At 41.4% G+C, this 20,061-nt stretch overlaps 1 protein-coding gene across 1 annotated transcript in view; it reads left to right on the plus strand.

Annotated features, from left to right (window-relative positions):
• Window positions 1–20,061, plus strand: part of RYR3 (ryanodine receptor 3) — a 605,631-nt gene that overhangs the window by 198,930 nt on the left and 386,640 nt on the right. The window contains 1 exon segment of the mRNA XM_066388565.1: window positions 14,404–14,511. Within this exon segment, the coding sequence (XP_066244662.1) occupies window positions 14,404–14,511 (108 nt within the window).

Genomic DNA, 20,061 nt, shown 5'->3' on the forward strand with positions numbered 1-20,061 from the left:
CACTGCCCAATTTCTTAGGTAAATTATATCAAGAATGCTTTATCCTTGAAGATCATAAGCCTAGTCAGCAGCGGTGGGGTTGGCACAGAATTCACACAGAAGGGCAGCGGTTCTCAAACTTGAGCGACCACATCCTTTCATCCCCATCCTTGTCTTGGGTGAAGCCAAAAATCAGTGTTTTTGAAACAGACTTTTATACAGGTGGTCCTTAGACCACCCTCTCAGATTTGTGGCAGGGCTAATTCTGTAGGCATTGGCCTTACACCCCTGTTTACTTGTCTGACTAAGTAAGTTGCACTTGTCTGACTAAGTGTTTACTTGTCTGACTAAGCTGGCCAATTTAGGTGTGCAGAAGTCATCACAAAATGAAGCAAAGCTAGGACCTTGATGTTATTAGCATTGTGTTCACATACCTGCAGCCTACCATGGAAAGTTATCAATTGCTACACTAATGAATGAACTTGCTTCTTTCCCAACATGTGGACATTTAATAGGAAGCCAGACATGACTTTCATCCCCATCCTGTTCACTAAGACTATAAGGACAGATGCCACTGGAGATAAGGCTAATTTGAAGCATTAATCTTCATAGGGTCTGACAGACTTTGCCAAAGTCACCATGAGCAAGGACTTACCTTTTTAAGTTGTGACATTGCCCCCGCAGTTTCTATCAATATGTTCATTCTCTTTCGTGATACCACATTAACCATTATGTACTGGAGGTAACTCTTGGTTATCAAGGAGAGGAAGAGAGAGGGAAGGCCATCATCTGTCCTCACTGGATGAGGACCCTCAGTAGCATAGGTTCCTCAGCAGAGCTGAGGGAAAGACTGGGAGTCAAGGCCCAGTCTTGTGAACTTGGATGACAGAGGCAATATTTGACATGGTATTTATTTCCTGGCCAGTTTCACCAGATGCTGAGTGATGGGTTGGGTTCAAATAGGAAGGGACTGAGTCTCCTAATGTTTTTCTTGTGTTGATCAGAGCTGGCTTGGGCCCTGAGTGAAAGGTATCAGTGACTTTGATGGGGGAGGGTTTGGAGAGAATGAGATCCAAAAGATCTTAATAGGTCAGTGAGCATTTTGATGATTGTCCATCCTCCATTCTTAGAATGCTACCTGGTAAGGGTGACACTGTTGAAGAAGATATGGCCTAATGAGGTAATTGGTCTCTCTATTACCACTCCACTAAAGCCATGCTTACTGTTAAGTGAACTTTTTTAACTCATGTAGCTCCTGACTGGCAGTGCTAAATCCCTGCTCTATGCACATGTTTTAAAATATCTGTGCATGCCCCCTTGTAAATGAGGCATGTAGTGTTAAGCCTAATCCGGAGGGACCCGAAACATTGAAGACACGAACAAAGTCCGTCGATTATACATCAAAGCTCTATTGTCTAGCTTGACCAAGCGGCGGCAACTCCGACAGTGGTCTGAGGGAGAGCGCGCTGGCCCTTTGTTCTACTTAGTTTTTATAGTTTTGTAAGTGGGAAGTACAGAAGCAAAAATTATAATTAGGAGCCCCTTACCACTATTGGTTATAGTCATATGTCCTTTAACATGATAGGACCACGTTCAATTTGCAAGCCATATATTATTTTGGAGAAAACAAAATTTACAAGTCAACACAATGGTAGAAAGATGTCTTTTACATATTAAAAGGGATTTCTATATTATCTAGTGTTTATCTGCCATCTCTCTATCCAGAGTCACACGTGTTAATCACACGCATTTACATAGGAGAGGTAGTTTCTGTGGGGACAAATGCCCGCAAATGACTCATTACTATAAGAAAAGGTTTATTTTGGCTTTTCTCTTCCTGCACCTGGCTAGCCATTCACCCTTTTCCCCACAGGTGTGGTGGAATGTTTGGGAATCCATGTTTTCCTCCCCTTTGCATTTACAATACAATGCCAAGGGCCATCCTGGTTATGCCAATCACACAGTACAGAGACTATTCTCACAATTTCTCTGCACACCTTAACCCAAATTAATAAAATGTTCTTCAAGCCTCCCAAAATATTAATATTAATTCTGTAGCTTTTGGTACTTTACAACACCTGCGGGCGAGGTGGCGCAGTGGCTCCTCAGTAGTACTAATTCTTGTGAATGTAAATTTCTAGCGGTAGGAGTTAAGCTCAGATACTATGAGGCAGTTGGAGGGAATGGAGTCTAGTTTCCCAAGAGCTGTAGGATGTCTTTTTCTATATCAGAGAAAAATATTTATAGCTGTTTTAACACAAAGACTCTTAAAACTTCAAATTTAATGAACATCTATTCATATAGTCCTGCCAAACATTTTTAATCCAGAACTTAGTTTATGATGATATGCTTATTTCTACTAAGGAAAAAATTCCATGTAGGGGGCAAAAAATAAAAACTGCATTTCCACAGTAGAATTTGGATTCAGACCAAGAGTGGGATGTAAGTGTTGGGGGAAAAATTCTAACCATTTGGAAGCCAAGCTATTTTCCTTGCCTATGGTTGTTTGAAGCTTGTGCCCACTTCAGATCCTGGGTCCAGGAGCATCATGGAGCTGGTGCTGTAGTCAAGGAGGACCCTGTCCACTGGTCCTCCATGAGGGGTGCTGATGACAGTTGCACCTCAGGGGACAGCTCTGCCTTTGGGTACCCAGTGTCTCCGTTCTCTATGTGAGCCTTCAGTTCCAGCTTGGCATTTTCTCAACTCTCGTGGGTGCCTCAGAATGCTCTCCTCAGTCTTCCCCTTCCTGTTGTGCAATGAAAAGGCCAAGAGACACATTCTCCCTTCCGTCCTGCTGTTGCTGGCTACCAACGCCTGGTAATAGAGAAGAGCCTCACCATGGTTTTTAAATTCCTTACCAAGCACATCATCAGTCCAGAGGGAGGAGAGTGTAAGCAAAATAGAAAGAAACATGTGGGAGGTGCATGCCAGTCAGTGTTCTCTCCACCAGAACTAACGTATACCAAGTTTGAGACAGAAACATGAACAATAAGCTGAGATGAGGTTTTCCCACCAGCCCTCCCCACTCAGCTTTTACCTTGTTGCTTGGTATTTCCACCCATCACACCCCGTCTTGCCTCCACCATGCTGGGCCTGTGCTCTTCCCAGCTGACTCTGCACCCCTACCTAATTCATGGAACATGGAATGTGCACGCTGGTTTCATTTTATTCGACATGCTGCCTCTGTTCTTTCCTGATCTTGGCTATTTTTTCTGATACACAAGCTCTTCAGAATGACAGTTCTTCTCATGGCTATTCCTTTGAACACTGGAGATTTTAGGGTGCCATTGCTTATCCATAAAGTTTGTTGTATCACCTGTGCTGCTCATTAAGCTAGAGTTTTATTTCTGGTCATGTTTTTAGCATCATATAAAGAGTCGTCGTTTCAGTGTTCTCTTCCCATACACAGCAGGTGTTATTTGCTTCCCCTCTGAACAGCTTGCTTTTCTTTCTCTTTTTTTAATGCAATGTGTTAGAGTACATTTATCATCATCATCATCATGTTTTTTCATAATAAAACTTTTCCTTTGAAAAATAAAAGCATTGTTTTTTCCCTTGGATATTGGGTCAGAAAGGTACATTTCCAGGTTCACCTTTCTGGTTCACAACCTGTTTTATAAATACAACCTCCCAGGGCAAGGAAGTTTCCATCAGACCACTTTCTGACGGCTGTAGGGTTGGCGAGTGTGGTTACTTGGCATTGATGCTTTTTTTGTTCTTAAAATTTTCTATTGAATTTTTTGGGGTGACATAATAAAATTATATAGGTTTCAGGTGTACAATTCTGTAATCAATCACTTGTATGTTGTACTGTGTGTTTACCACCCAAGTCAGGTCCCCTTCCATCACATTTGTCCCCACTTTACCGTCTTCTACCTCCTTCCAACCCACATTCCTTCTTATAATCCTCATACTCTTGTCTGTGTCTAAGTTTTTCTTTAATTTTTTTTTTTTTTTTTTTGTATTTTTCTGAGGCTGGAAACGGGGAGAGACAGTCAGACAGACTCCCGCATGCACCCGACCGGGATCCACCTGGCACGCCCACCAGGGGCGATGCTCTGCCCACCAGGGGGCGATGCTCTTTCCCTCCGGGGCATCGCTCTGCGGCGACCAGAGCCACTCTAGCGCCTGGGGCAGAGGCCAAGGAGCCATCCCCAGCGCCCGGGCCATCCTTGCTCCAATGGAGCCTTGGCTGCGGGAGGGGAAGAGAGAGACAGAGAGGAAGGAGGGGATGGGGGTGGAGAAGCAAATGGGCGCTTCTCCTATGTGCCCTGGCCGGGAATCAAACCCGGGTCCCCCGCACGCCAGGCCGACACTCGTTTTTCTTTAATTTTTGCTTTGCTTAATCCCTTCACCCTTCTCCCCCAGCCCCTCACCCCATCCCCTCTGACAGCTGTCAGTTTGCATAGCATGTTTCTTCAGGTGCAAGTGTTTCGAGTTTCCACCTTTTGGCACCTTGTCATTTAATAAGCCGGCCACGCCAGGCAGGGAGAAAAGCTTGGCTCAGTCAAGAACCAAAGCAACCGTCCAGCCTGTCAGTTGTGCTTTTCCCTAACAGGCAGTTTGACAAGCCAGCGGTCCAGCGCTTTGTCTCTGCTTTCTGGCTGCCTCTTCTTCCTTACTTTAAAGAACACTAGCTTTGCAGCACTAATTTGTGCCAGGCTCTTGGCAACATTTTTCTTAACTTGCCAGAAATAACTGAGGCATGGCAGAATATAGGTGTCAAGGGCACCTTGGTGTTATTTTTGGTTCGAGCCATATTAGGCAAGACTGTAAAAAACAACAATCATGTGCTCTACAAATGACTGGCTTTACTCATTTAATAGAAATTCTAATATTGTGACGAACTCTTTAACGAAAGAGCTAGAGGGAGAATCAGTTACTCCCCAGGGACTTGATTTTCCTTGTTTGGTCCAGTTGGTCTGCAGTGGCTCTCAGAGAGGGGTCTCAGGCTTCCTGGAGAGTACCTGGAATACTCTTTCGAAGGCCCTGCTGGGGAGGGATCTCAGAATCTGAAACGTTAGCAGCTCTGCCCAGGAGATTCTTGGGCACACCGTGTTTCTGCATGAATGCTTCCAGAACAAGCTTATATTTATGTGTGCTCTTGTGAGAAACCTCTAAGCATCATTAAAAGGGTAATTGATGTTACACATGTTGCTCTCACTTGAATTAATATACATGTTCCCTAAAAGAGGCTAGGCTGCAATGGTCCCATCAATCGGTGTCAGTTAAACAGTCAGTTTCTGGGCGTTTGAGTTGTGGGATAAAGAAGCAGTGATTTTGGGTGGTTCTAGTTCTTTTCCGTTTGGGTTGGCATTTCTCAGCAAGACTTTTATCAAGGAAAATTTGGCCTGCAATTTGGATTTCCTGCTTCTAGGTGGCAGTGGTACCTCCCATACGTAGAAAGATTTTTAGCAAGAGATCTTAAGTAAATTTCCTAAAAGAAACCCTTTATTTTATTTTTTTTTAATATCAGCACCTTTTTTCAACCTGATAACCACCTCCTTTTTCCTTGTATGTGGTCAGTTTCCTTTACCCTTTTCCTTCTGAGCACTGGCTCTTGTCTTGCTTGGAGTAGACCTCGGGCTAGCATGGCATCAGATGCTATAATCGCTCTGTGCATGACTGTGAATGTGTCTGCTCCGTGAGTTGACCTGCATTGCTGTAGCGATTTTCCACCGCTGTAGGCTCTCGCGAGGCAGCTCGCCCTTCCCTAGAATGAGGAACTGCCTATAGATTGCTCCATGCTGAGAGCATTGCATTCCTGTGGTTGATTCCTTGGGCATCAGGACCTTTTTACTTCATTTAAAAAAAAAGATATTGACATCTTTCTTCTCTCCTCCAAAAAGAATGTTTTTCAATTCTAAGTTTCAATTTTTTGTGTACCTTACCCTTTACATATAATAGCTTTGGTTAACAAAGTCCAAGCTAAATTTAGAACTTGACTGTTTTGAATAGTTTCTGTATGTATTTTCAGAAAGACCCTCTATTCTTTACCATAGCAAAATATTTTAAAAAATAGAAAACTTAGGCAAGGTTTTATATATTGTAACCTTATTCCTCGATATCAGCTCTTAACAAAGAGAGGCAGAATCTCTTCCCTCAACATGAATATATACATATTTAAAATTTACACTTGTTTGTCCTGGGAGGAAACTTGCCTTTTGGAAGAGAAAGCATACAAAGGTAAGTCAGTCTCAGATTTTAGAAGTACATAAAAAAATGCAAATGATCTCACCTGCCAAAAATCTTGATTTTCTAAAGCTCTGGAACCCTGATAGTCCCATTAACTTCATTCCGTAGCCTTTGCATTCCCAATGGTCATTCCGAAACAGAGAACTCTTTCTGAAATAGTGAAGAGCCTGATATAAATTCTTCAAGTTTTTATTCAAGGATAAGAGTTGAGAGAGGGGGTAGCCTAATAGGATTAGAATTCTGTATTTTTGGTGTAGGGATGGGAACCTTCTCTGCAGAAATGTTGACACAGCCTGAGTCAGAGTTGAATTTAAAATTCAGGATTTAAATGCTATTCATAGCATCTGATTATAATGAAGTATTTCAACCTATCTGAGTCTCAATTCTCTCATCTGTAATGTGACAACAATTTTCTCTGCAAGGGTGGAGATAAGGGTTAAATGAGATGATATTGATAAAGCATTTAGCATGATACTTGGTACACTTATATGGTAAACAGAGACATTAAAAATGTGTGTATAGATTCTATCCTTATTTCTCCACCTGCCCATAGAAGTTTTACTAATTCCCTTGTGCCTCAGCTGACTCACCTCTAAAATGGTTGTTAAACTGTTCATTTTTGTGGGAATTCAGAAACTTGGCCATAGCTTCAGATTTAAACATTCACTTTATAACTCTATTATAATATATCAACAAATTAGCAGAGGTGGCAAAGGTAGGTTTAAAAAGTACTTAACTGCATAAATGCATAAATAAAGACTGGTTGGGATCTGGGTATCATTAGTTTGGTTAATAACTTGCTCTAGCTTTGAAATATAAACACAATACAAATAATTATGTATTATCAATAATAGATAGGAAGTCTGGAAATGAGCTCATGTCTGCTGGAGGTAGATGAGATAATGTCTAAAGTGCTTAAAGCTCTTGAAATGCAAATTGCATGTGCCATCTCTGGCTATCCTGAGGCTATTCCATGGGAAGTGGGTGTCTTAGCCAATGCCACACTGTACCCAAGGGGGCCTGGGTGACCTGGAACATTTTCTGGAGGAGAGAGTGATTTTCTGCCCTTGAGGCCTTGGGAAGTCTTTTCATCCATGGTGTTTGAGTAGGACTACATCGAGCCATCAAAGGGAGATGGTTATCCATCCTGTTGGAGGCATTGTAGTGAAATGAAACAAGCACAAAGCTTGTAAAAGCTGGACTAGAGACTGAGTCCAGCTCTACCTGTTACCAGCAGACATAGTGCCCTTGGAGAAACAGACTCCCTTTATACATCCAAATTGAAATCTAAAGCCATGACAATGAACACCAGCCATATTTATTCCCAGATTAGACAGTCTCAATGACCATGGATAGAGCATGAAAGGTGGACAATTGAGATTTGGTCTTCCTTAACAAAATTTCGAAGTTTCAAAGCTGATTCCTGAATAGGGGTGTCCTGTTGGTGAGGTCTGGCTAGTCAAGGACTCTTAGCTTTGCCCCTGAGTTTGGCTGCTGTCTGTGGCTCTCCTGTTCAACCCCTACTACCATCCTGTTGGCTGCAGGGCAGCCCTTTGTTCTCTCTAATGTTCTGGCTCACTGTAGACCAAAATTTTTTTCTTACTTTACATAATCCAACCAAAACAGAACACATGAAAAGTAAACATGGAAGGGCCCATGTAGTCCAACATTGTGGCTTAAATTTTCTGATTTATTAAACAGCTAGTATACTCACTGCTCCTATTTTTATTTACTTTAGAAAATTAAATTTAACAGGGTGACATTGATCCGTAAGACTACATAAGTTTCAGGTAAACATTTCTATAGCATTTGAACGGTTGATTATGTTGTATATCCATCATCCAAAATCAAATCGTTTTCTGTCACCTTATATTTGCCCCTCTTTATATCCTCCCCCATATTATCCCCCTAATCCCCCTCCCCCTGGTAACCACTTTACTTTTGTCTATGTCCATGAGTCTCAGTTTTATATCCCACCTATGTGTAAAATCATACAGTTCTTAACTTTTTCTAATTTACTTATTTCACTCACTATAATCTTCTCAAGGTCCATCCATTTTGTAAATGGCATATGTTATCATTTCTTATGGCTGAGTAGAATTCCATTGTATATATATACCACATCTTCTCTACCCAATCTTCTATCAAGGACACTCTGATTGTTTCTATGTCCTATCCCCTGTTCACATCGAACCCCAGAGGAAAGAATGACTTTTCCAAGTCCCTTACTTTCTGCCCTCAGACTTGTCGCTGGTTGGATGCTTCTGTAACACCTGCCCAAGAACTCCCCCTGGGCCATGTTGACTCTCCATAATGTGGTTCCAAGAATGTGCGGTTAATTTCCCCCAGCTACACCAGCTCTGCTTCCTTAGTTCTGGTTTCTGTTCTCATAGTCACTCCTTCTCCCCATGTGATTGATACTAGAAGTTACTTCACTTTGTGGTTAAGACTATGCAGCCCACCATGGCAGTGGGGCTGAGTCCATGTAAACCTACCAGCCCATAACTATGATACAATATCAATGGCATTCTACCCCCTGCTCAGTCCTGGGACTGGTGTGGGAGGTATAGGAAGAAAATTCAATAAGCAGGCGTTATGCACAACTTCTTCCTTTGCTCGCTCCCTTTACTGACTCATAATATGTACTTCAAGTACTTGACCTTTTCCTTTAGGAGTTGGGTGAAAAAGCAAAGTAGAGAAAGAGATTCTGTAAAGCTCATTACTTAATAATGCTGCTTCATCTCATGGAATTTTAAACAAAAGGGAAGAATCTACACACACAAAAATGGAGAGAACAACTCTTCCATCTTGTTCTTTTATTAAACAAAAATTTGAGTTCTTGCTCTGTGCCAGGATCTCTTTGCTTACATAAACCCTGTTCAGGCCAAGCTCTGGCCTGGGCTGGCCTTTTCTAATCGCAACATTGTTAGAGGGTTCTGGGTCCTACAGGATGTATAATTCATGCCCCTCAAATTAGAATTGAATATTCTCCTTTTCATTGTTTCATAAAGTCTCAGGTACAGTAGATCTGTCTCTTTAAGGTTAAAAGTTCTTTAAAGGATAGGAAACGTGTCTTACTTTCCTCTTCCTTTCCCCATTGCAGCTAGTGAGTACTGAATGCATGTTGGTATGCTGTATAAATATGGGCTGACTGCTTGATGGACATGGGAAAGGAAAGAGAGGTTAATTGGGCTGACTTGGGTTGCTAGGTCTCTAGGAATTCTCCTTTTGTAGAGAAGATGTGTCATTTTCTCAAATTCTTCCTCTTCTAGATAAGCCTACCTTGCTGACATCTGCAGGGACACCCACACATAGTCACAGTGACTTCTCCCTTCCCATTATCATTCTATTGGCCCAAATGGGAAATTCCAGTGGACAGTTTGCCAGAATAATTACCGTCTCTGGGTTCTTTCAGATGCTTGGCGTTCTTTCCGATGCTTATTCTTCCTAAATCCTATCTCTTTGCACTCTTTACTCTCCAGTCAAAACAATGACCTTTTTTCACTCCTTCCTCATCATTTCCCACATCCAGTTAATTACCAGGTCTTACCTTGCCTAACTTCTCAAGATATTTCAAATTCATTTCCTTATCTTCATCTCTACCACTATTACTTTAATTCATGCCATTGTCACCTTGTACCTAGTTTATTACAACAACAACCTCCTAACTTGTTTCTCTGCTTTGGTCTAACCCCCTTCACAGTGGACTTGGAATGATCTTTCAAAGATGAAAATTTGGTTACATCACTTCCTGCATAACTTCCTTCAGTGGTGCTCCACTGCTCTGAAGATAAAGTCCAAACCTCCTGACAAGGGAACTCAAGACCCTTCTCAGTCTAAGACTTGCTTTTTCCTCAGCATCACCTCTCACATTCCTTTGCTTGCTTTTTGCATCCCTCCCTGCTTCCCTCCATTATCCCTTCTCTACCCCAGCCATTTTAAATCTGCATGCTTCTTCACATGTGCTCTTACTCACCTCTGGACATTTTCAATCATACTTTGGAAATTGTCCATTTGCCTACCTGAGACTCCACTAGACCACACAGCCTTCATGGGCACAGGCTTTGCCTTATCCTTGTGCAAAATTAAGAACTTCAAAAATACTAGTTATATAAATGAACATTTAAGTGAGTTATTGATGTTTTGATGTTACTGCTCTCTATGGGATAAAATCTGACATTTATGAGTACTTATTATGCACCAGACTCTGTTTTAAGCTCTTTAAACATAAAAATGTAGTTCATTTTGAGAAGTAGATACCATTACATCTTTATTTTACACAGAAGGAAAGTAAGGTACAGAGAGAGTAAGTTACCAGCCCAACATCATTCAGCTAATAAGCAGTTGAACAGAGACAGGACCTCAGGTAGTACTACAGAGTGTTCACTCTTAACCAAGATGCCCTGTAATTGCTTTTTATTCAAAGCCACTGATGCACTTACAGAGTATATTATGAGGCATGTTTGGGTAAGAGCCAGACAGATTAACTGAGAAGTGGGATAAGACCCATGATAATGAGAGAAATGGGTCTCTTGAACAATAAGCAGAAGACTTGAGGAAGACACTCAGCTAGGCAGGTGAGTGTTCAGTGCTATTTTTCTGCAACCACAGCCACTATCAGCCATGTATTCTTAGATTGTCTTCTGGGACACAGAGAATCAGTTCAAGAAGATTCTAGTTGACTACTTACTCTTCTATGTATTGAAGATACCAACAGTAGAATACCCACATCTAGTGAAACAGACTACACTGCATAAAGGACTGTATAAGTCAGAACAGACTGTGGTTAACGGTGTAATAAAGGAAAGTCAATCCCTCTTCCTGTAATTACTTCTTCATTTCCCTGAAGGCCTGACTAGGATAGTACTAAGTACTTGTTGTGGGATGCGAGATAGAAAAATGTTAAATGAATCCAATCATAAGAATATCAGAGTCCCGCCATGTTGGACCTAGTAAGTCCCAGAAAAGTACTTATATTGTATGGAGAAAGATGTTACATAAATTTATAGACCATGAAGGGTCCATAGGCCTTCTTTTCCACTATTTTTTATATAGTGAGGCTAAATGAATACCTAGTTCCTGGCTTACCCAGGGCTCTGGCTTTTCAAGGTCATCTGTAGGACATTTGGAAACTGCTTCTCTAGGCTAAGGACAGGGCTGAGGAGAGTGATGAGCTATTTCAAAAATGGATGTCAGCAGAGCCCGTCTCTCCAGGCTAAGAATCAACAAGCACATGCCCCATGCCTGCCAGGCAGAGTGACTGAGGCACAGGCCCCAGAGCACAGAGACAATGAGCTGCCCCCTGGGGACTCTCACACTGCAGACAACTTAGCTCTGCTGGACCAGTGGCCTTTGCTCATTCTTGGGGAATGTGGAGTGGGGAACTCAGGTAGGTGTGGAGTTTAATTAAGGATGGCAGCTGGAGTGGCAGGTCAGATGGTTCTGTGCTCCACACTCTCTTTATGTAACAAGTTGCTAGTTGCATTTTGTTTTTCCCCAGATATTACTGTTGCTCTGTTTCTTCCCTTGCTACTGCCCACATACTGTTCTGCATGCCATTGGAGCAATGTGACCTTAGCCCTGAATGTAGAGTCCAGGCAGGGAGCACACCCTAGAGGCAGAGAAACTAAACTGGAAGGAAACCATGTAAACCAGTGGCAGATAACAATGCTTTCATATAAGATGCTTTCTCCCTATGCTCACTGTCTCTCCTATTTAAATGTACCCTTTCATGCCAGTAATTAAATCACAGCCACCTTGGGCCTTTTATTATCTGGAAAGAACAGAAAACTGTAATTGGAGCATGCCTAGCATCTGTGTCATTAGTAGTCCTCCATTAGGATGGATGAGGGCAACATCAGGGGAATAGCTCCTATCTTCTGTCCAAGAAAACCAGGTACAGGAGGAGAGAAACCCAATTTAGGATCACAGTCTTGTGTAAAGGCTGAATCTTGAACACTTGGAACTGTCAAAGTTTCTGTCTTAAAGAGAATGGACTAGACAGGGTGCTTGTAAAAGTGAGCATGAATATTGAGCTCCATTAGCCAAAAAACACCCTTTTACTAAACATAACTGCAGGCATTCCTGAATAGAAAAATCTCCAAATCACCTGTGCTACTGAAATGAAAGAGGGACACTCCACCTAGGCTTTTCTGGCTGCGTGTTGTGACATGAGGTCTGGAGAGAGTGAGAAATAGTGGAAAACACCTCTGTAACATCTTCTGGCATATTTTGGGAGGCTGAGTGAGAAGTTACATGTTTATGGCATAAGGTCTTTACAGAAATGCTTTATCATATTTTATGCTACTTGTAATGATGTTCTATGTGCTCTGAAAACACTTCCCACCATGGACCTCTGCCCTAGGTTCCCAGCTGTCAGCTTGTGTGAGTCCCATGCGAATGAGTTAATTACCTGTAGCAAGAGCAGACTTGGAAAACAGAGCAAGAAACTTGGAAAATAAAGGCTGTTGTCTGCTTGTGTTATGGTTTCTCCTCGGTTACATCACTTTCCTAAAGAGATCTGGGCTATTTCCTTTAAAATAAAAATTAAAAAAATTTAAATTTTTTTCTGGCTATTTCCTTTAATACTAAAATTCTAGGAGGACTAAATTTATAGAATTTCTGACTGTCAGGACCCTGAGTGGAAAAGTTATGTAAATAGAAAAGTACTTAAAATGTAAGTCGGCCCTGGGCTGGTAGCCTTTGGAATAGGATTACCCATTCTTGTTTTATGGGGACCTAAAACATTAATAGAGAGAGCTACTAGGCAGGTCCAGCAAGTGAGACATTATTTTATTTTTGAGGGCATTAAGGTTGGAGAGGGAGATGAAGAATGTACAAATACTTGGAAATTAATGGGAACTTAATGATGGCCAATTCAATTTCTGTATTTTAAAAATGAAAATGTTGACATCAGAGAGGTTGTCTGTGTCTTAGCAGCAGGCTTGCTTTAACTTCTAAATTGGAGCTCTGTAGAAACAGCTTCACTTGTTTCAGAGTTTTGGGCATAGCTGTTGGTGACTTCTGGTCCTCGTTCCTGTTATTCTAACAGTGTCCATGTTCTGCTGACATCACATAGGAGAAAAGGCTTGGTAGGCAAGATGATGATAAGCTGTATTTCCAAAGAAAATGTATGAAACTGGATTGTAAACTCCTGAAGAGCGATGATGTTGTTTCACGTGTCTTTTTATCTTTCTCAGTACCAACTTCTGTGTTTCACATAACTATCATACTTGAAGATTTGATGATTGAAAATGGTCTAGTTGTGAGAAATATCTTCATCAGTGGCAAGAATGGCGTAAAGTTAGGTGCAGGGACTTTGGAGACAGTCTGCCTGTATTTGCATCCAAGTCAGCCATGTATGAGCCATTGTCTAGGGAAGATGACCTGACTTCTCTATGCCTTAGTTTCTTTGGCTGGAAACTGGAATCTCAAAGAAGGTCTTTGGCCATGCTACCTTATAAGGCGGTTGTGAGGATTACGTGAGGTAACATATGCAAAGGACCTAGTTCCTGGCATAGGACGTACCCAGTAAGCATTCACTACTACCAGTCAGTATGCAAAGAAGGCTCTCTGTAACTATTGTTGATAAATGTTCCAGAACAGATGTGAATACCATAACATTACCCGAGCACATAATAAATTAGAATGATTGCTGTAGGGGTCATCAATTACTATAATATCTGGACATTTCTTTGTTCAGAAATATATTTATATAGCTCTTAATACCCTCTATTGCCTATTTTTATGCTGTGGTTATCAAGATTTTTTAACAAGTAAATTGATTTCCTAGTCTGGTCACTTGTTGTCTACAGCAACATTCTAGTATTTCTACTGGCCTCTTACAAATTTGGTGATGAGATCCCACTGGCTCTCTTCCTTTGATCCCCTCCAGACGTGGGTGTAGATCAGCCTATCCTGCCTGTCCTTTCTTCTGGAAGGCCACATGTGTGTTCTTCCCCCAGGTGTGCCACCAGTCCTCAGCCAAATTGATTCTGACATCTTGTTCACTCTTCCCTGGCAATTGGGGGGTTTTCTTTCTCTCATCCTTTAGAGTCCAGGTTGATGCTGATCTTAACTTGAATAAGAGAAATTCAACTTTTATATTCCTGTTCATCCATTCATCCAGTTGTCACTTTGATTTATAGGCTCTTTGTCCTTGAGCTGTTACTGTGTGGCTGATGCCTAGCCGATATGAGTAGGTATCCTCATTCTGGTTTATTTCTGCAGCTTGTTCCTCCAGATCTCTGCGTCTGCAATTTTGTGCTGGAGCAGTCCCTCTCAGTGAGAGCCTTGCAGGAAATGCTTGCCAACACCGGGGACAATGGCGGCGAAGGGGTGAGTACCTGAACTGTGTCTGAGATGCGGATTGAGTGCTCGCTACGGCAGCGCAGATACTAAAATTGTAGCAAGATGGGTATTAGGACACACTATAGCCCAAAAGTACAAACTGTACTTCATTTTCTTCCTTGAGCTTAGAACTGGAAAGCCTTAGGGTCCTTGATATGATCCACATAAAGATAATAAATCTTTCTTTCTGAGTTTAATTCCTCTTTTTTACCAAACCTAATCCCCCTTCCTTTGAATTAACCAACTTCCTCCAGAAAATAGAAGAGCCCACCAGTCATGCTGCCTGAGCATGGCACACTCCCCTATTCCATAGCCCATCAGGAAACGTGGGGAGGCTGACAGGACCTTGAGATGGAGGTGCCTGTGAAGCAGCTTATTTTTTCTTGGCAAAACCTCCTCAGAGGTTTATGACTGCCCTAATGGAGCACAGCCAGGTTACAGCAGTTGGGAGATGTCCTGTAGAATTCAGAGTCTCTGACACATGTTCAGAACTCCACAGTTTCACTCATGATGAGCAAACACAGAGCTGACTTCAGTTTGTCTTCCTTGAGTCAGTAAAGTGTTCCCTAAGTGTTAAACTGAGGGATGATGTATCTTATCTCCCATGTAAGAAAGTCTCTGGCCAGAGATTTCAGAATAATTTTTTACTCTTTTTTTCCTTAATGACCCAGGTGTATTTATATCCATTTATCATCAAGTATTTTCATTATATGGCCTGAGTATCTTAAATACAAACACCCCTTCCCATCCCCTTTAAATACTGCGTTAAATGACCACCCTCTGTCTTCTGGGTCCCTGCAGTAGCTTACTACCTGCTTTGGTTCTTTCTGTACTTACCCCTCACCACTATTTTTTTTCCACTTGGCTGTTCATAGTGTTCTTTCTAAAATGCAGATCTAATCATTATACTTCCCTATTTTAAAATCCTTTGCCATTCATTACCTTGAGAAAAATTCCAAATTCCTTAATCAGACATAAAGCCCTTAAGGATTTGGTAAGCCCTGCTCACTTCTCCCACCCCATCTCTCATCCCAAAGACCCCACTACCACGCACTCAATGCTCCAACCACGTTGACTTCCTTTCCCTTCCTCAAGCATGAAAATTCTCCTTTGCCTGTGATCATGTCTGTCAGCAGGTCTCTCCGGTTAGAACAGCCTCTCACACATCTCTTCCTGTTAGTAATCTCTACTTCTCCTTCAAGGAGAGAGTCTAGATATTATATGTACTGAGAATCCTTTGCTGACCCTGCAAGTCTGGGATAGATGCCCTTGCTTAAGCAAAAGTCAGTAAATAGTTCTTATCATACTAGACTGTAATTGCAAGTCTAATTTTTGCATCCTGTACTGGAGAGTGAACCTCATGTAGTTAAGAACTATTTGTACATAGCACAGATTATTCTTTCTGGACTCTGACAAACTCCTACATAATAAAGAAGTATCTCGTTTATGGTAGAAGAGACAATGATCAGAGGCTCAAGAAAACCAATGTTTACATTTAGGTCGTCTTCTAGCTCCTAATGTGATCTCACAGAAGTCTTATCTTTTGAGGCCAGTGTGTTCTTATCTATAAAATTAGAATATTTAATTTGTTTTCTAGGGTCCTTAATATTAATGTTTGTCATTCTTTACTTTTTTGATTTAAAATAAAATGCTTTGTTAGCCACCTGAAATAGCTTTGTTTTCTTCCTCAGAGCATTAACATATGTGAATTTTTTGTTTGTTTCTAAAGACACTTTGCCCCATGTGGGTACAATGCAGAAACACAAAATGTCATTAATGACTGATCACCATTGGCTAAGCACTTTCCTGTTTTTCATTCAGCAGAGCTCAGAAGTTGCCATTATTTTTGTGTCCATTTTAGAGATGAGGAAACACACTGTGGTGCTCAGTTTGTCCACACTCAAACAGCTGCAAGGGCCAGAGATAAGATTTGCACACAGGTCAGCGTGACTCAGGATCTGAGTCTTAATTGCTGTATTTCATTGCCATTCTAGTCTCTTTCAAATGGCTTTTACTATTAGAGCCACGTTATTTTTTTCTTGGAAATGCAAGTTCAAAAAGTGTATACCTAAAATTCTAATGATGTTAGCATGACAGATTCACTGTCTTAGGGCCAGTAGAGCTATGAAGGATCAAAAGTTTATTTGAATTAAAAAAATTCTTACCTTAAGAGAGTCATTTTGGACGATTATACTTTAAATGTATTTCCTTGATGTCACTGTGCTGCTGGTTAAGATGTAGAAGAATGTGAAAGAACTGCTGCCACTGAGGCAAGAGGAAATCCTTGGATAAACCAACAGCTCACCCTCTGTTTAACAGCTGTGGTAGGCAGCATCCTGCATGACCCTCAGCGAGTCTCGCCCTTTCACATTCATGCTCATTAGGTTCCCATACACATTTTATAGGAATTAATCTGTGTAACCAGAAGAATATGCTATACACAATGGTTTGTCACTTCTCAACAATAGCTTATTAAGGATGATGTGACTTCCATTTTGGTGGTTGTCTTGCAGTGTTTCTCTCTCTTGGTCCATTTACTCTGGGGGAAGCCAGCTGCCATGTTGTGAGCAGCCCAATGAAGAGGCCCACAGGGCAAGGATTGAGACCTTTTACCAAAAGCCCACAGGGAACTGAGGCTTCCTGATGATGCCCACAGCCCTAGACCAGCTGTCAGATTACTGATGAGCATAGCCTCTGTTGAGAGAGGTGGGCTGCAACCTCAGAAGAGATGTTTAGCAAGAACCACCCAACTAAACCACTCTCATATTCCTGACTCTCAGAAACTGTATGAGATAATAAATGTTTGTCTTAAGCTGCTAAATTGGGGGAGGGGGTATAATTTGTTATGCAGCAATAGATGACTAACACAAAAGCCAGCAGAAGCCATGGTCATAAATCATCTGAAGAAATAAAATACAGAGGCCAAGCCCTTCTTAGGAAAGGAAGGAAGACACTTATTGTGACTGAGAAAGTATGATCATATTACTTAATTAAAAGAATACACAGTAATTTTTATTGGAGATGAGAGCAAATAACAACCAGCTTATTTATCTTACATATGAAACATGCATCCTTTCCCTCCTGGCAGAATGTTCTTCTGATGTTCACTTCCCCCTTGCGCTGACCTCAGTACCCCACTCTTTCCTCTGGAGCTACACACCCTCAAACATTTCCAGTTTAGGCCCTGGCGGGTTGGCTCAGTGGTAGAGCGTCGGCCTGGTGTGCAGGGGTCCTGAGTTCGATTCCCAGCCAGGGCACACAGGAGAAGCACCCATCTGCTTCTCCACCCCTCCCCCTCTCCTTCCTCTCTGTCTCTCTCTTCCCCTCCCGCAGCCAAGGCTCCATTGGAGCAAAGTTGGCCCGGGCGCTGAGGATGGCTCTGTGGCCTCTGCCTCAGGCTCTGGAATGGCTCTGGTTGCAACAGAGCAATGCCCCAGAGGGGCAGAGCATTGCCCCCTGGTGGGCATGCCGGGTGGATCCCGGTTGGGCGCATGCGGGAGTCTGTCTGACTGCCTCCCCGTTTCCAGCTTTGGAAAAATGAAAAAAAAAAATTTTCCAGTTCAGTGGAACAAATTTATTTTTAATTGTTTGCTCTTTTTCTAAGACAAATAACTCATCACGTACAGATAGATGTCTTTGTTAAGGGAGACCTGGTTGATAGGGAATATCACCATTTCACTGCCAACCAAGATCAGTCAGACCCTGTTACTTATGGCCCGAGGATAGAAATGGAAAAGACAGAAGCTATATTAACTGGAGAATATCTCTTGAGCATTCTAGTTTGGTTTATTTTTCTTCAAAAACTGCATTTCAAAGGAATTCTTTTTCTTTATCATTAAGTTTGAATGGTTCTCAGGAGTCCTGTAGATAACAAAGTAAATTCAAAAGTTCTGGTTATAATCCTTTCTCTTGTTTGTTGCCAAGAATTTAAATAATAGCCTTAACTTGGTTTGTCTTTAAAAAAATGAATACACAATAATTTATTTCCAAATAGAAGGCGAAGACCAACTTAATAAGATTGATTACTTAGTTTTAGAACATATAAGTAAGGCCTCCCTTAATTACCAGCTATATTATAGCAGAAGTTTATTCAATAAAGCTATATATTTAAGGAGCCATCTTTAATTTATAATATATAAAAACCAATATGATAAATCAACGTGGGGCTTTATTCTCTTTGAATACTCAAGTCCAAAATAAATGATCCATGACATTTTTATTATTAAATATTCTTGGATAACAATAATCACCATGGTGGGTTAGACTGAAATTTACCTTGTGTCTCGTTGCCTCTTTGTGCTGTTTCACCAAACAAAAGGAGAGAGAGATCTATCTGACACTGTTAGTAGTAGTAGTAAGATCTTAGAGCGAGGAAGAAGGGACTTGAGAAGAGAGTTGGAGGAAGGTGGAACAGGGTACACTTTTTACATGATTAATCTTTCATTATTCATTGGCAGCTGCGCTAATTAGTTACCTAAACAGGAGCTGCAGGAACTCGAACCCTCTTGGAACTCTCTCACAATCTCATCCGGGTTCTCTATCTTTATTATAAGAAATAATATTTTTATAGCATCTCTTGAGTCTGATTGTTTCCTGGAGTGATTGCTGTGCACATTTACTGTTAGAAATTAATTTGAATTTAGATGATAATATTCAGCAGGGAAGGAAAAGAAAAAGAGGAAAAATAGAGAAGGAAATGAGTTAACATGACAGGCCATAATGAACCTCTGGGGAGCCTGTGGGTGTTCGGACGGGATGAAAGCTTCTTGTCATGCCAGTCCATTCTGTTTGGAAATAGGTACAGACTGCATTTAAATAGATATTAGGTTCACTAATGATCACGACTGTCAGCAAACAGGATGCTTTGAAGAGTGATTTTTCCTTCTAGCCATAAACTGGTCCTTGTGTGGTGTGTCTATTCACTGCTGTGCAGCAACTGAACATTTAAAAAAATGACTACAGTTGTTTGCTTATTCACGTGAGGAGTATGCAAAAGTCCTTTTGTAAGGATTGGCAATTATGCAGGAATTCCTCTTGCTAACAAAGATGTCCAGCTCCATTTAGCAACGGGAGTTTATTATTGAAACATCCTTAGCTACAGCCACTAGCACAGGGGCCCCCAGCTTTATGCTGAAAAAGAGAATAAATGAGGATGCAGCCCTGGGGGCAGAGAACACTTGGTGGCCTGCAGAATGCACCCTAGTAAAACTCGTCCTTGAGTCATTTTTTTCTCTGATTAAATTTTATCTGATTTGATTCCGGGGGAAATTGCCAACAGAGAGATACTTGGCACTGTGGCCAATTAAATGGCTGGAGTTTGAAGTACAATTTCTGCTTGTAAACATTACTTTCATATTTTTGACTGATTGGACCTACAGGATGTCAAATACTCGGCCACCTTCAGCAGGAGATGGGGCTAAAGAAGATGTCACCATCTCCCTCTGAGTCATTCACTATCATCCTATAGGAATGACTTTGAATATAGAGCAAGCAGCATTTGTAGCAAGCAAAGATCATTCTCTGGAGTCAGGCAGATGT

Source organism: Saccopteryx leptura, chromosome 6, assembly GCF_036850995.1.
Source record: "Saccopteryx leptura isolate mSacLep1 chromosome 6, mSacLep1_pri_phased_curated, whole genome shotgun sequence".
NCBI classification, from domain to species: Eukaryota; Metazoa; Chordata; class Mammalia; order Chiroptera; family Emballonuridae; genus Saccopteryx; species Saccopteryx leptura.